Source organism: Myotis myotis, unplaced genomic scaffold (assembly GCF_014108235.1).
Source record: "Myotis myotis isolate mMyoMyo1 unplaced genomic scaffold, mMyoMyo1.p scaffold_m19_p_18, whole genome shotgun sequence".
Lineage (NCBI taxonomy): Eukaryota > Metazoa > Chordata > Mammalia > Chiroptera > Vespertilionidae > Myotis > Myotis myotis.
In genome coordinates, this window is record NW_023416322.1 from 38,809,912 (window position 1) to 38,823,950 (window position 14,039).

At 48.7% G+C, this 14,039-nt stretch overlaps 1 protein-coding gene across 5 annotated transcripts in view; it reads left to right on the plus strand.

Annotated features, from left to right (window-relative positions):
* VAV3 (vav guanine nucleotide exchange factor 3) overlaps window positions 1-14,039 on the plus strand; it is a 167,160-nt gene that overhangs the window by 125,007 nt on the left and 28,114 nt on the right. For all 5 annotated transcript variants that reach the window (XR_004973176.1, XM_036342275.1, XM_036342276.1 and 2 more), the window contains exon 20: window positions 3,134-3,270. Coding sequence is in view for 4 of the 5 variants with exons in the window: in XM_036342275.1 (XP_036198168.1) it covers window positions 3,134-3,270 (137 nt within the window). In the remaining variant the exon portion in view is untranslated. The remainder of the gene's footprint in view (window positions 1-3,133; window positions 3,271-14,039) is intronic.

Consider the following 14,039-nt stretch of genomic DNA (forward strand, 5'->3'; position numbering starts at 1 on the left):
GCTCCTCTCCCCGGTTACAGTGTAAGAGGGGCTGTTCCTGGGCGGGACACTGTCTTCTGCTCCTGTTAACCTTAGGTGGGCTTGTTGGTTGTGGGTCCGCAGTGGAGGGGATGGGAAGGAGATACGCAGCTGGCCGCCTCCTGTGAAGCATGGCTGGAGTTTAGCAACAGTGATTCACTCGCTTGAGTTCAAATGGATAAATTCATACACACTCTGCCCACATCAAATCCTTCAGCTTGTAACTGACCGGTCCTATCTGACTTTACTTTTTATTTCAGAAAAACCTTAAGGCGGAAAACGAATCCAAGTAAACAGCAGGGGCGGGACTCAGCCTCACCGTTGCCCGTGGGACCCTGTGAGGCTGGGTCCTCGGGGCTGGAAAGTGTATGCAGTTGGCAGTTCTCCCACATCAGTCGGGTCAGCGCCATTTGTAAAGAGGAGGCAGCTCTTCGCCGTCCCCTGGGTCCTGTTCGGAAGTTTATTCTGGGAGAATGTTCCAGGGAACGGTGACGAGGGTGTTCGGTTTACATGCGTTTTTACGGAGACACCTTGGTCCTGGGGTTCTGACCCAGGCCTGGCTCCCTGGCTTCTCAGAAAACCAGCTCGTCAACCTGATGGGCCGAGTGCGTGGCCTCCCGAAGCTTCGGACAAGGGTCCCCATAGCGACTCCCCTTTTCCCCGCACAGACCGATGAGCCGGCCGCACAGGGAGCCTTTGGGGCGCTCTCAGCTGCTGCGGGTGCATCGGGAGGGGAGGTCCAGGGAAGAGAGAGTGGAGAGCGAGGCGGTGAGGGGACAGAGCAGACTGTCCGCAAAAGCATCAGCTACTCTCGTGCTGGCACTTGGGGTATTTTTTCGCCGACTCGGCCATGGAGTGTATGGAATCAGCGTGTTCTTGCCTCATTTAAAGGCTGTTCAGGATGAGTGTGGATTAGTAAGAGAGCCATTCTTAAGGGCTTTTGAGAAATATATTAGCAATGGTGCACATCACAAATAATTTTATTTCCCGCAAAATTTCAGTTACATGGAGCCTATTGGTAGTTATAGGTAGAAGCACAAATAAATACAAACCGTGTGAGAGCAAGCCAAAACTAATGGTGACGTGGCGGCTGTCCAGTAAAACCTGAGCACTTTTATTACCGAAAGCTACATTGGTTATGAAAGTAGTGAATGTTTAACACGCACATTTATGCAGTGCTGATATATAGAAATGGAAAGGCGAGGAGGCCAGGGGGAAGCAAACAGCTCTATGAGTTACAAGCTGAAGGTCATAACAGACTGTCGTGGCTGCCCCCCCAGCTCAGGGCGTTTAAGCGACGCCAGAGAAGTCAGAACGACGAAGGACAGTGAACGACTGTGAGCTTGGAGCAAGATGAGATGGAGAGTTCTGGGGGCTAGAAAATAGATGGCTTTGGAGGCTGTGGCCAGGAATTCAGAGTCCATTCTAAGCGCAGTAGAAAGGGTTTTAAATAGAACACTATTATATAATTTATATATTTTTAATATATTTTTTTAATTTTTCAATTACAGTTGGCATATAATAGGAGTTTCTGGCGCACGCCATGGGGACTAGGCACCTGTATAACTTGCGAAGAGCTGGGATCGCATGTTAAGGGACCAGGGCCGCCTAGCAGAGTGTAAAGGAAGCTCTCGCTCTAGGCATTTGCAGTGCGCAGGTCGGATCACACTCCACAGAGAAGAGCTGTTGACTGTTGTTTTTGGGCAAGACAGAGTCTGCTGGGCGCCACCTCGCAACATCTGGCGGGGCAGCGTGCCAAGAAGGACGTGGGATTTCAGCCCCCCCCCCCCCCCGTCCCCCCCCCGCCCCCCCCCCCCCCCCCCCAGTCCTGGGGCACCTGAGGCCTCGGGCAGGTGTGGCAATGCGAACGTGTCCCAGCAGCTCGCTGCTGAACTGGGCTGAAGGGCGCCTGCTCTGCCCTCTGTCTCTCACTGATCGGATGGATAAGAAGGTCTTGGCGAAAACCTGCTTTCCCCCTTTGGGCTGGTTGTTGGGAGGGAGTTTTGAAGACATCATTAAATGTTTGCTGGGACTTTTCGTGGGGATATGGGGTCTTTTCTAGGTAACTTGGCCATCGGCAACTCAGTGCCAGTCATCCTCCTTTCTGTAGTCGGTGCAGCCTTTTCTGCTAGTGGCCCAGCATCAGAATAGAAAGTTTTGAAGTGTTGCCCGGCCGGCATGGCTCAGTGGTTGAGCGTCAACCTATGAACCAAGAGGTCATTGGTTCGATTCCCGGTCAGGGCACTTGCCCGGGGTTGTGGGCTCCATCCCCAGTGTGGGGCATGCAGCAGGCAGCCGATCAATGATTCCCTCACATCATTGATGTTTCTATCTCTCTCTCCCTCTCCCTTCCTCTCTGAAATCAATAAAAATCTATTAAAAAATTTTTTTGGAGTGTCGTTAGCAATGGCTTAAGTCCACGGAGATCCCACAGCCACATGCTCATGATCCTGTGTGGGGGGCAACGGTTTCACCTCCAACTGAAAGGTGGCTGTGCGGTGACATTGTTGGTGCAGTTAGGTCCTTGTGCGGTTGAAGCTCAGCAATGAACTGCTGCACGAAGACCTTCATCGCACAGTCAGGAAACACAGAGGCCAGGAGGCAGCTGGATTCCTAGTCTTTGTGGACGCTATTGGCTTCGACACTTCCCCGGTCCTGGCTCTGTTTTGCAAGCCTGCATTTGAGCCTGGAGAATTTCTCCACATACATGTCGCAAGTCTGGCTCCAGCACATCCATCACCGCTTTGCTTTTGAATTACAAAGTTAACCTTAAGACGCGAGCCTTATGCGGGGCCCCGCGCTGCCTGCAGACGGGGAGCCCCCTGTGATGAGATCAGGGAGTGCGGAGAGGAAGGTAATAGCAGGAAGGATCGAGTGGATGAAAAAATGGTTCTTTTCCATTAAGCGGGACCTGATGTGTTTTTCATGAAGCAGGCATCAGCTGAAAGAGAAATATTTTCTCAACCACAGATAGGCTGATGGTGAGGGCGAGGGGCAGTGTGGTGGGGCCAGGAAACCTTTCTCATGTTGGTAATGACCCTGTGTTTTGTTAGCACCCTTGGACTTCACGTGCTGTTCTCTTCTCCATCTTCAACGCTGTGCTGCTTCTTTGCAGGTTTGCCAAAGATGCAGGTCATCAAGAACTACACCGGGACGCCACCCCCCGCTCCCCAGGCGGGGCCCCCGCTCCACATCCAGGCCGGGGACACGGTGGAACTTCTGCGGGGCGACGCGCACAGCCTGTTCTGGCAGGTACGATAAAGGCCGCCGGGTGGACGTAAGGAGTGGCCGGTCGCTGCTTCAAGCACAGAGCTCGCGCCTTTAGAAACTGCATGTTTCAGCTTCAGAAATTTTACATGATGTGGGGGGAACTAGTTCTTATTAACCTTCCTCACATCGACCGATGCCAACGGGGCAGTGAACGTTAGCACGCGCCGGTCATGCTCCTGCAGGTAAGGCTCCGGCCTCAGGCTTCCCTGCCCCGCAGAGCGCTGGGTCTGCGGAGGTTCCCCGGTCAGTCCCTGCTCTGTGGGCCGTGACTCCATGTCCTCGCCTGCTGCCTCTCCCGTCTTGGGGCCCAGGTTTGTCCCGTGTCCTCCCCTCTTATGATCCCGGGAGGGGTGCTGATTTTCAGTCTGTTCGGCTTCTTACTTGTCAGGCGGGAATGATGACTTCCGATCCTCTTACACTCGGGACTGGAGGCCGCAGCCTCTTTGTTACCACGTGGTGCTGCTTCCTTCTCCTTCTTCGACATTGTTACCTGTCCTTCCTCTCAGCAGACTCGGGAGCATGGAGCTTTCCTGGGCTGATGGTAGAATGATGGCTTGGAAGCTCTCAGGAGGAATGTGAACTGGTCGATGACAGCGCGTGTGTGTCTGATGGGGGGAGGAGATGTGATAGGAACAGGGCAGCTCATGTCAGGACAGAGGAAAACAATTAGCACGTTTATTTCAGGCCGGCGAGGGTGTATTGCGTGTCAGCCCTGTCTTCACCACTCAGACACGGCTCGCACCCCGTTACCGGCTCCGACGGCTGCTTTGACATCGGGTCTCCAGTCTTTGGAAGGACCGTTCACGCTTGCTGGCGCTGGCAATGTGTTTGAATTTTCAGTGATGAGTTAAAAGTGCATGTGGCATTTCCGGCAAAGAGGTGGCAGGAGTGGGAGATGTCCTACAGGTCCCTCTAAGCTGATTCGGAGGAATCGGCGCGAACAGATGCTCTTCTTGGCTCTGGATCGAAAGGAGCCAGGGGAGAGGAAGGACAGCTGGGCTCAGGTCGGGCCTCTGCAGCCACTCAGCTGCGTGGCTGGGCGGCACATGCCCCACGCGGCTCACTGTCTTCATTTGCTACTCGAGGAGGCCTGGGGCCCAGCGGTGCTCACATCTCCGGCTGAGCCCGCTGGGGGGCTTTGCAAAAATGTCAACACATAAGCCCCCTTCCAGGGGTTAGGCTGCAGTCGGTCTAACTGAACCCAGGCGAGAACAATTCATATGGAACCCCAGGTACATTTAATGTGAGCCACTGACTAGATGACAAGCCCATTGATACGATTCCATGGTCGTTATGGCCATTAGCCCCAGCTCACCAGTTAGTTAGTCATTGGTAATAAACCAGCTTATTACGCATGTCTACAAAACATGGTGTTACAATACACGCAACACTTTGGCTCTGATAATTACCAAACAAAGGGTACATTTTCAAAGAACTAGCATGCAATTAAAGTGTACTTGCCTCAGCCTTCATACTGAACTTGACTGACTTGTTTTCTTTGATTCACAAGGCACTTTGAGGCCTTGCAGTGCTCCCGGGCTGTCATGATACAGAATTAGACTTTGCTGTATGGTCGGTACCTATGGCAGGCACCTGTAGGAAACGGGCCTGAGTGTGGCCTGACCAATGGAATGATCTGGAATGACACTCTGTCCTCCTGTGAAAGACGTTGCTGGTTGGACCCTTTGGAGTCACGTGAGTCCGTAGGGACGTTCACGGTGGACCCACATGCGTCATTTTGCCAGTTTCATGCTCAGACAGGTGCCTCGTGGTCTGCATCCTACAGGAAGTGACTCCTGCCTGGGCTTTAACACCTGCTTCTGAGCAGATGGTTTCTCAGCACCTCTCCCGCTGCTGCCCAGCTGGTTCGTCCTCGTTTGAGGTTGCAGGGAGTTTCCACCAGGGGAGCCAGCGGAGGCTTGTCTTCCGGGGCTGGAAGGTAGGAGAGTGCAGCTCACTTTGCTGAGGGTTAGTCACCGACTCTGCCATGAGCTAGCAGGATAACCTTCAGGAGATGATAGAGCCACTGAGGGCCTCAGCTGTATCATCTGTGAAAGGCAGAATAGAGTAAATACGTGCTCATGACTGCATATGGAATGAAAGCTGTCATGTGCACAAGAGTTCTGTCGCAGTGCTCTTACATGGAAGCTCCTCCCTGTCAATCTGTCTGTCATCCCATCCAGATACTAATAACATGCCTACTACGTGTCCAACTCCGTGTTTCGTACTGGCAGGACCCCCAACAAGACAACTGGTGTCTAACCTCGTAGTCTTAACCATCTAAGGAATGATTGGAGCTCTCGGATGATGAGATCTGTCCTGTTCTAAGTTTTTGGGGGTTTTTGTCCGTCACCTTGTCACCCGCATATCCAGCGTTAAACCGGTGGAGAAGAATCTCGATTAGTTCTTGGGATGGTACAGCGGCTCGGCATTGGAGTGTCAAACACGGCTTTCGTCCTGGTCGCGTGCTTGGGCTTATTTGGAAATGTTCAAGAAAGGATGCTTTGCTCACTAGACTGCTCTCTCCTCTGTTTTTTTCAAGTGAGTCACTTCCCACGTTAGTGTAGGAAGTCGGATATTGTGGACTGACACGTTTTCTGAATACTCTGTCCAGAATGCAGATCGTCCCCTGTCTGTCAGGAGCTTTCTCTGAATAGCTATCAGTCTCGTCTGTCTCATTATTATAACCACAGTAATTTCAGTGCTATTGAAGCGGGTGGGCTCTCTGCGGTTTTATTGTAACTCCTGTCAAACAATGAGTTGCCAATTAGCTGGAAAAACGGTCTCTGTTAAATCTTTGCATTGAGGAGACATATTTGGCAACGTTTTCTTTCTTCTTTGTTCTCTTCTCTTTTCTTGAAAGTTCTGTGAAACTGTCTTCAAGTGAAGTGAGTAGAGAAGAGGAAACTGGCCAGTTAGGGCGGTTGCCCCGTTCAGGCGTGAGGCATCCTCTGGGCTGAGTGTGACAACAGTGACAACGTGGAGAACAGTTCTGATCATGTCACTGGCTGAGGCTAAACCTGTTGCTTTCAAGTCATTCACAAGGGTTTAGTAACGAAGGTGAACATGAAGAGATTGCTCAGATTAGAAACGTTATTTTCCCAGGGGAAAAAATATAGATTATTGGGGGGGAGGGGAGTGGAGAGAGAGAGAGAGAGAGAGAGAGAGAGAGAGAGAGAGAGAGAGAAAGAGAGAGAGAGAGAGAGAGAGAGAGAGAGAGAGAGAGAAACAGGCAAATGTAAAATCATCCATGTCATATATGGTTTCTATACAATAGAGTGCTTCATATGTGTTTTCTTCTTAGAATTAAGCTTGCGAACAGTGAGGGGTTTTATTTGCTCCATTTCATTTATGAATGCCCATTGTTCCATAGGGAGAATTTTGTAAGCTAATTGGAACCAAAAGGCAATTGTAAGCGGTAGAACTGTAATCCGGGTGCCAAAAAATAAATTTTATCCACAACCAAAGTTAAATAACCTAGAAAACAGTCGTGATACTTCACACTTGCAGACCAGGCATCCACGTGGTCTTTAATCGAAGAAGTGAACACGTGTGTGCACACATTCTGATCAACCCGCAGGCATCCCCAGGCAGAGGGTAGATGCGTTCTGTGGTTTCAAGGAGCCAAGTGCATCCACCCATAGGAGGGCATTTGGGAATTAGAGTCAGGCTCTCCCCGGACTTCCGGTCCCCTCCCTTCATCCCAGGCGTTAGACCACCCTCCTCTGCCTTCGGAGGGTTGTTCATGATTGTTAGCACGTCTGAGGAAAGCACGACTTTAAAGCAGTCTCGTCCTGTGTTGGTAGAACAGTCAGGAATCAGAACCTTGCTTTGTGTAGCAGTGTTTTGCTGTAAAGATTTTTGGAAGTCTTTGCCTCTAAGAAAAGAATGAAAAGTTAGGAAATAAGTTGAGCTTTTGGAGAATCTCAGGAGGAAGGACGCACCCTGCCCCCTGACTGCAGAGGCATGGAGCCTGGGGGGGGAGTACGGGCCGGGGGGCGGCTCTTGCCTTGGCCCAGGCAACAAGGTGTTAACCTCCGCTTTCCCACGTCTTCACACACCAGACACTGTGTCCCCAGTGCAGCAAGGCGACCCCTGTCTTCCGTCACCTTGTCAAGGATTCCTGCTTCCCACATGACTGCTGCATTTCGTGTTCAAACAAACAACAATCCAGACTTTTTCTTTTTTTTTTAATAGATGTGTTTTTCTCACTTTAACCTGGGGGGGAAAAATGAAGGGTTCAGTGGGTGGAATCTTTTTCAAAAGAGGTGTGTTTTCTCAGTCCTTCAGCCCTTTCAGTCCTTCTACCTGAAATGTCCTTCTACCTGCGTTCTCTCCGCTACATCCTTTATCATCGAGGCTCAGCTCGATTCTGCACCGTCTCTGAGCCATGAGGGCTTCCATCAGACCCCCCACCGTGCTGTGCCTAGTGGTCTGTTCACCCTTCTCCCTGCCTGGTTAGAGGACCTGTGCCGAGCTCCTGTCCCGAGACAAAAATAGGCATCCGTCCCCGGGCTTAGAACCGATATCTGTTGAGAGCTGCTATTTTCAGAGCCTGTTATTTACAAGTTTTCACATTCACTGTCTATTAACTCAGGTTACTCTTCACGTTGTTATTTGAGAGACCATTAAAATAGTCATGCATCTCATCAGATCTGAGTGCATTTCTGTTCCCTCGGGGTAGGCTTAAAGCAGCTTAACCTCGTGGCCTCAAATTCCTCACCAATCAAATGGAGACTTGAGCACTTAAAGGACGCTCGCACAAGGTGGTGTAAAAAGTCACAGGAAGCAAACTCGAAAGAAGAAGGAAAAGGAGCCAGAGCAGGCGTCTGTGTGACCGCTGGTCACTTTGAAAGCTATGCTTCATTTCCCAGAGGTGGGACATGAGGGCCAGCTTGGTTTTTATTTATTTTTTTTAATTTCATCTTCCCATTTAATACTCAGAGAGTTTCACACATACAAGGGCTCACAGACCACTCTACCCTCCCTGTTCCTGTACTCCATTCTGAAATTCTTTGATCAGGCATGAAACGTTCTTTTTTACCATTAGACATAGAAGCACCGCGACGCATTCTGAAGGAAACAGTTGTAAACACACAGGCTAAACGCAGGAGCCCTGGCCTCCGCCCTTGCGTGAGGAGGCCTGAGCCCTCACGGACCGTGAAGGAGAAGGGGGGAACAGAAGGAGAGACAGGCTCACCGGAAGCAAACTCTGCCCAGGGGATGGTTTGCTGACCTGTGGACTCAGCTGTGGGAACTCTTGGTGTTTTGTGTGGGAGCCTCAGGCAACCAGACCCTCACGCAGGTCCTGACCCAGCCCCTTCGGGGGCCGGGAAGGGCAGTGCAGGGGGGTGGAGTGAGCAGGTCCTTCCTCCCAGGACCTCTCTCTGCAATCTTCGCAGTCAAGTCACATCCGAGGATTCTTTGCTTTGCCCTTGATGCAGAGGAGGCCTTTCTAGTCCCTTCTGGACCACCCAAGACTATCAGCTACAGTGACATTTTCTAAAACGATGTAATTGTTTTCTCCTGATCTAAAATCCAAGTGTCCGGCTGCACCATAGTCAGCGGCAAATAAAAACACAAAAGGAATAGCTTTACAAAGGTCAGATCCCTTCCTGCAGACACGGGTTCCTGACCCGGGATGCCCCTCCCTGCGGCTTTATCAGTCGGGGAGGGAGCCTCTCTGGGAACGTGCTTTCCCAGCTCGCATTCCTGCCGCAGGGCATTCCTTTGTGAAATCCTGAACTTGGTGTTTGCTGGAGCAGTTTCAAGGTGTTCCTCAGGTGACCTTGGCTGTGCTTCTGCACTGCCTCTCACCGCTTGCCTGCCTCGGGTGTAAAATCGGAGGAGCCAGGGCAGCGCGGGGATGGTGCTGCGGGGATGAGCAGCTCTGTGCAAGGCTTGCTTGGCATTCGCATGTGCTGTCATCATGAGACCTTCGTCTGAACAGGCGTTTACCTGAAACACTTGCGTTACATCAGGGTCCCCAGTTACAGGAAAGGAGAAGGCAGAGTGTGCCTGTGATCAGACGGGGCCGGGAGGGGTGATTACGGGAGATAATGGATGGCCGGCAAGGCCTGGAGGAAGCATTTTCCCTGGGCGATTGCCAACTGGCTCTGATTGAATAGATCATAAATGGAGTTGGTGGGAATGTTTCCAAGTGGACAGACGGTATGTTTTCCGGGACTTGGCGAGGCTCCCGACAAAGTGGGTGAGGTCCTAATTGTTTACCCTCAAGATGGACATTTCTGGTTAACAGTTCTTACTGGTGCTTTTCCTGTGTTTGGTCCAGAGCACAGTGCAGGACATAATGCACCCAGAGGAGTCAGGCAGTGAATATTACCTCTTCGTTTCCCAATAGAGAGGAGCACTATTCGGGGGAAGTGCTGAGAATTCTGTGGTGGTCCCCTTTCTTCCATTATTTTATCACCACGGACGCTAGGGTCTGCAATGATGATTAAAAGTTTGTGTCGCCCTAACCGGTTTGGCTCAGTGGATAGAGCATTGACCTGCAGACTCAAGGGTCCCAGGTTCGATTCCGGTCAAGGGCATGTACCTTGGTTGCGGGCACATCCCCAGTAGGGAGTGTGCAGGAGGCAGCTGATCGATGTTTCTCTCTCATCGATGTTTCTAACTCTCTATCCCTCTCCCTTCCTCTCTGTAAAAAACCAATAAAATATATTTAAAAAAAAAAGTTTGTGTCAATCACAGAATCCCTTCACTGGGCCATCGGTCTGCAGTAGCATGACTATAGATTTGACGGCACGGTGGTTTCAGTAGAGTGTGCACCTACCCTGAGTGGCATTGAACAAAATAATTGATCAAATTATCACGTCCCCTGAATTTTAGTTATTCATGGTAATTTGATTTCCTGAAGAATGAAGGGATGGATGTAATTCCTAACAAGTCAAACCCCATGTGTCCCGGAAAATAGAGGACTTCACACTGAGTTAAAATGAAGGTCATCAAGGACCGGAACTGTCCTTACCTTCCATGAAGAAGTGCAACCAGATTAAATTACCGACACTGTCCCTCATTAACAATTTGTGGGTCAGATGCTTCTTGGTAACAGTAACTTGCCTGGAGGGATTGGGGAAAATGCTCATATAAGCAAAGAGCTTTGGTGGTAAAAGAGACCTCAGAAATCCCTGGGTGTCCAACTGTCATTTCGCAGCTGAGGATGTTGAAGCCAAGAAAGGTGAAATGACTTTCCCAAGACCCGAGGGCCAGGAATAGAGCCTAAGCTCCCTACTCGCTATCCATATCTGATGATTCCTCATCAGACTTTTCTGACCCCAAATTCTGGAACAAACTGAAGATAACCAAAGCAAAGGCCAATCAAGGACATGGCATTGTCTGAGTGAGCTCCTTAAAGATAGCAGCCAGGTCTGTTCCTTTTTAATCTGATAGTCTTTAGCCTCGTGCCTCAGCCATACCAGGAAGTCAGTACACTTTGCATTAAAGCTTTAATTCTGTTCTTGGTAGAAAATTAAATTCTTTAACAGTGTCTGATGCTGCTGAGCATAATGTGTGTCGAGCTGTTCCTCAGAATATTTGCTCTGTGATCACGATGATTAAAGCCACCAAATATGCCTGTCTGGCGTGGCTCAGTGGTTGAGCGTCAGCCTGTGAACCAGGAGGTCATGGTTCGATTCCCGGTCAGGGCACATGCCTGGGTTGTGGGCTCCATTCCCAGTAGGGGGTGTGCAGGAGGCAGTCATCAATGGTTCTCTCTCATCATTGATTTCTCTGTATTTTTCTCCCTCTTCCTTCCCCTCTGAAATCAATAAAAACATATTTTAAAAACAAACAAACAAACAAAAAGCACACCTCCAAATATAAGAAAACATTCGTTGGTTGTTTGCCAGGATTAGAATAACAAATTTCTATATCTCAGACTTTTGTGAAGCCTGGTTTACTTGGGGTTACGTGGCCTCTCCCCAAATAGGATTGCTTCCAAGATGTGGTAGAACCTTGCTCTGCTTCCCAGACTTGGTGTTACGTAACCACGTGGGCTTGGGTTTACCCACGTGCAGATGGGCTTGCGCTTGCTGAGTTCTGTTTTGTTTTTCCCCCCTCTGGTTAACAATCAGAGGTATTCTCACCAGGAAAAACACACTTATAAGGTTGGGATTTAGGATTGCGTCCCGGACGGTGTCTTACCCAGTGCGTTCCCTTCCCTGCTGGGGAAGTCCAGGAATACATTTTTGGATAATGAGGAAAATGTTCCACAAAGTTTCACTCTGCTGTTATATTCATCTCACATCTCGTAAGTGTAGACATACAGCTTATGGCTTTTTAGTGTTTTTTTTTCCTTAGTGTGCATTTCACAACTTTACATTTTTTTTCCAGTTTTTGACACTTGCGTCTGCCAAAACTTCAGAGATGTAATCAACACAAACAATTGTGTGTTCGTTGGAAAAACCTTCCAATATCATTGAGGGATTAGTCCTATATTTTGATGACTTGATATAATTATAAACCCTTACAAATTAAAGGTACACTTAATTTCAGAGATGTTAGATGGAGATGCAAGTGCATTTCTCTCTTCATTATTCAGAATTCTAAGCCATGAAAGCCCCTTAACTACAAATGAACTAGACTAGCACGATGACTTCCATACCTCTTGAGTGTTTACTGTGTTATGTATTGGACAAAAGTTGAAGATCCTATTCTCTTCTGACTAAGAGACGATAAAAGCTCATGGCTTATGGCTTTGTTCTGTGTGTGCGCATGAATATTTTGAAATTCATTGTAATGACCATTCAGTGTAACCATATGCAATTGTGCTTGGCACATTTTCAAGGTAATCGCTAGCGGAAAAATGCACATCTCGCTTATCACAGGAGAAGCAATTACGATGGAGGAAGGGCCTACATGCAAGGAAGCGTTAGGGCATTTGAGATAAAGAAATGGCCTATTTGGAATGCAGTATTTCCTGTTCAGTGGAAATTCTGAGAGTCTGTTACTGTGGCTCAGCAAAGTTGCCTAAAAGTAAGGAAGATGGTGGGACTATATACAGGACCCGGCATTTCTGTTTAGTAACACCAATAGGACAACTAAAAAATGAAAATTCACAAGTGAAGCAATCCCTTGAGAGTAATTAAAAAGTGTATTGTCGGAATAACGGAAAAGAGGTATTTTTAGCGCTTACTGAGTGTTTTCACACGTTAATTCTTTGACACTTGTTGCCCTGGTGAGGCACGCGTGGCAGATCTTGTCATTACCCTTGTCTGAGGTCTCGCCATTTTTTAGGCAGAGCTGGGAGTAGAATGAGCAATTCCGATGGACCTCCCCACCATTTGATACAGCCTTTCCATGCTTCCTAGGACCCAGCACTGATAGGCATCTAGCTGATGACAGCAGGTCCATGTGGCTGCAGCTGTAGGCACACATCAGTCTTTACCAACGACCATTACGTGGTCTTTGTCCTGGTCTTCTCTCCTTTGCCCGTCCTTTGGTTCTGTCGCATGCACTCACAAAACCTGTGAGAGTAATTCCAAAAATAGTGCTTGCTGCAAGCTATCCATCCACCCACCCACCCATCACCCCTCCTCCCCAAACCATCCATCCATCGCATCTAATCTATTATCTATCATCTATCTATCTATCTATCTATCTATCTATCTATGTATCTATCTATCTCTACCCACCTATCCATCCAGTCAGTAAGCTCGTTTTTATATCTGCCACCCTGCATGTCTTGTTCCCCACACGCTCCGACTGCGTCTGTCCGGCGGTTGGAGAGACGGGCAGGGTGACAGTTGCTCTGGCCATTACCCAGGTGTGATAAATTGTGCAGTAGTCTCCCCAGCACCATCGCGCATACGTTGGAAGTGTTTAGGGCATTGTAACTTGGGGGAATTTCCGATCTTTCATAAATAACCACGCATCTGTCCCTGTTATCAGGCAGCTTCCCTTGTCTGTTTCCAACTGCTCAGCGCCGTTCCAGGAGTGCATTAGAACCCGGCCGGGTGGTATTATGGGGGATGAATGAGCCACGGGGAAAAGCCGCCGTATTTTTCTTAAAGCAATTCTGTCCCCTTTCTACAAAGTCAGAGCGAAGCAATTTGCAATTAAGATTCTGTAGGATATTCTCTGTCAGGAAAGCCATCCCTGGCTGCGGGTTTTAAAAGTGCAGCTTTTGTACATTAAAGCTTTTCCCTGTACAGGTGGATTGTAAATATCACTTCTACCAGCAAATTCAAAATAGTCTTAATTCATTATGATTCACCGTGGATTCTTATAGAAGAAAAATGAAAAGTAGTTATAACCTGAGTTCAGTTAGAAATAATTAAGTGTCTGATATGCATTTATCTGGATGAGGTTCAGGAATTCAGGGAAAATTGTCAATAATTTTAGTTTGATGTGCTTTTCTGCAGGAAACAATTTCCTTTTCGGGGAAAAATGGCATTGTTAAATGAATTATAATTTAAGATTATTTTGTTTCCTGTCTGTTCCCATGCGTTTAATGAAAGTTATGAAGTCACATCTTTTCTTACCATATACGGCCCATAACCTAGTTTCTTAGGTTCTTTCCAAAAGAAAATATTTTCATAGGAATGACCCAACCTGTGCTGCTCGATTTTACAAAAGTGCCATCACTGTAATCTAGGGAACGCCCTGCAGAATAAACGCACATACAGATAGCGCCGTAGGGGACATCAGATGACACTTCGAGGCCAGGAGACGTGTGTTCAAGCTGACCTTGAAGTCGCTAAGGGACTCGCAAGAACGAACATCAGACAGGA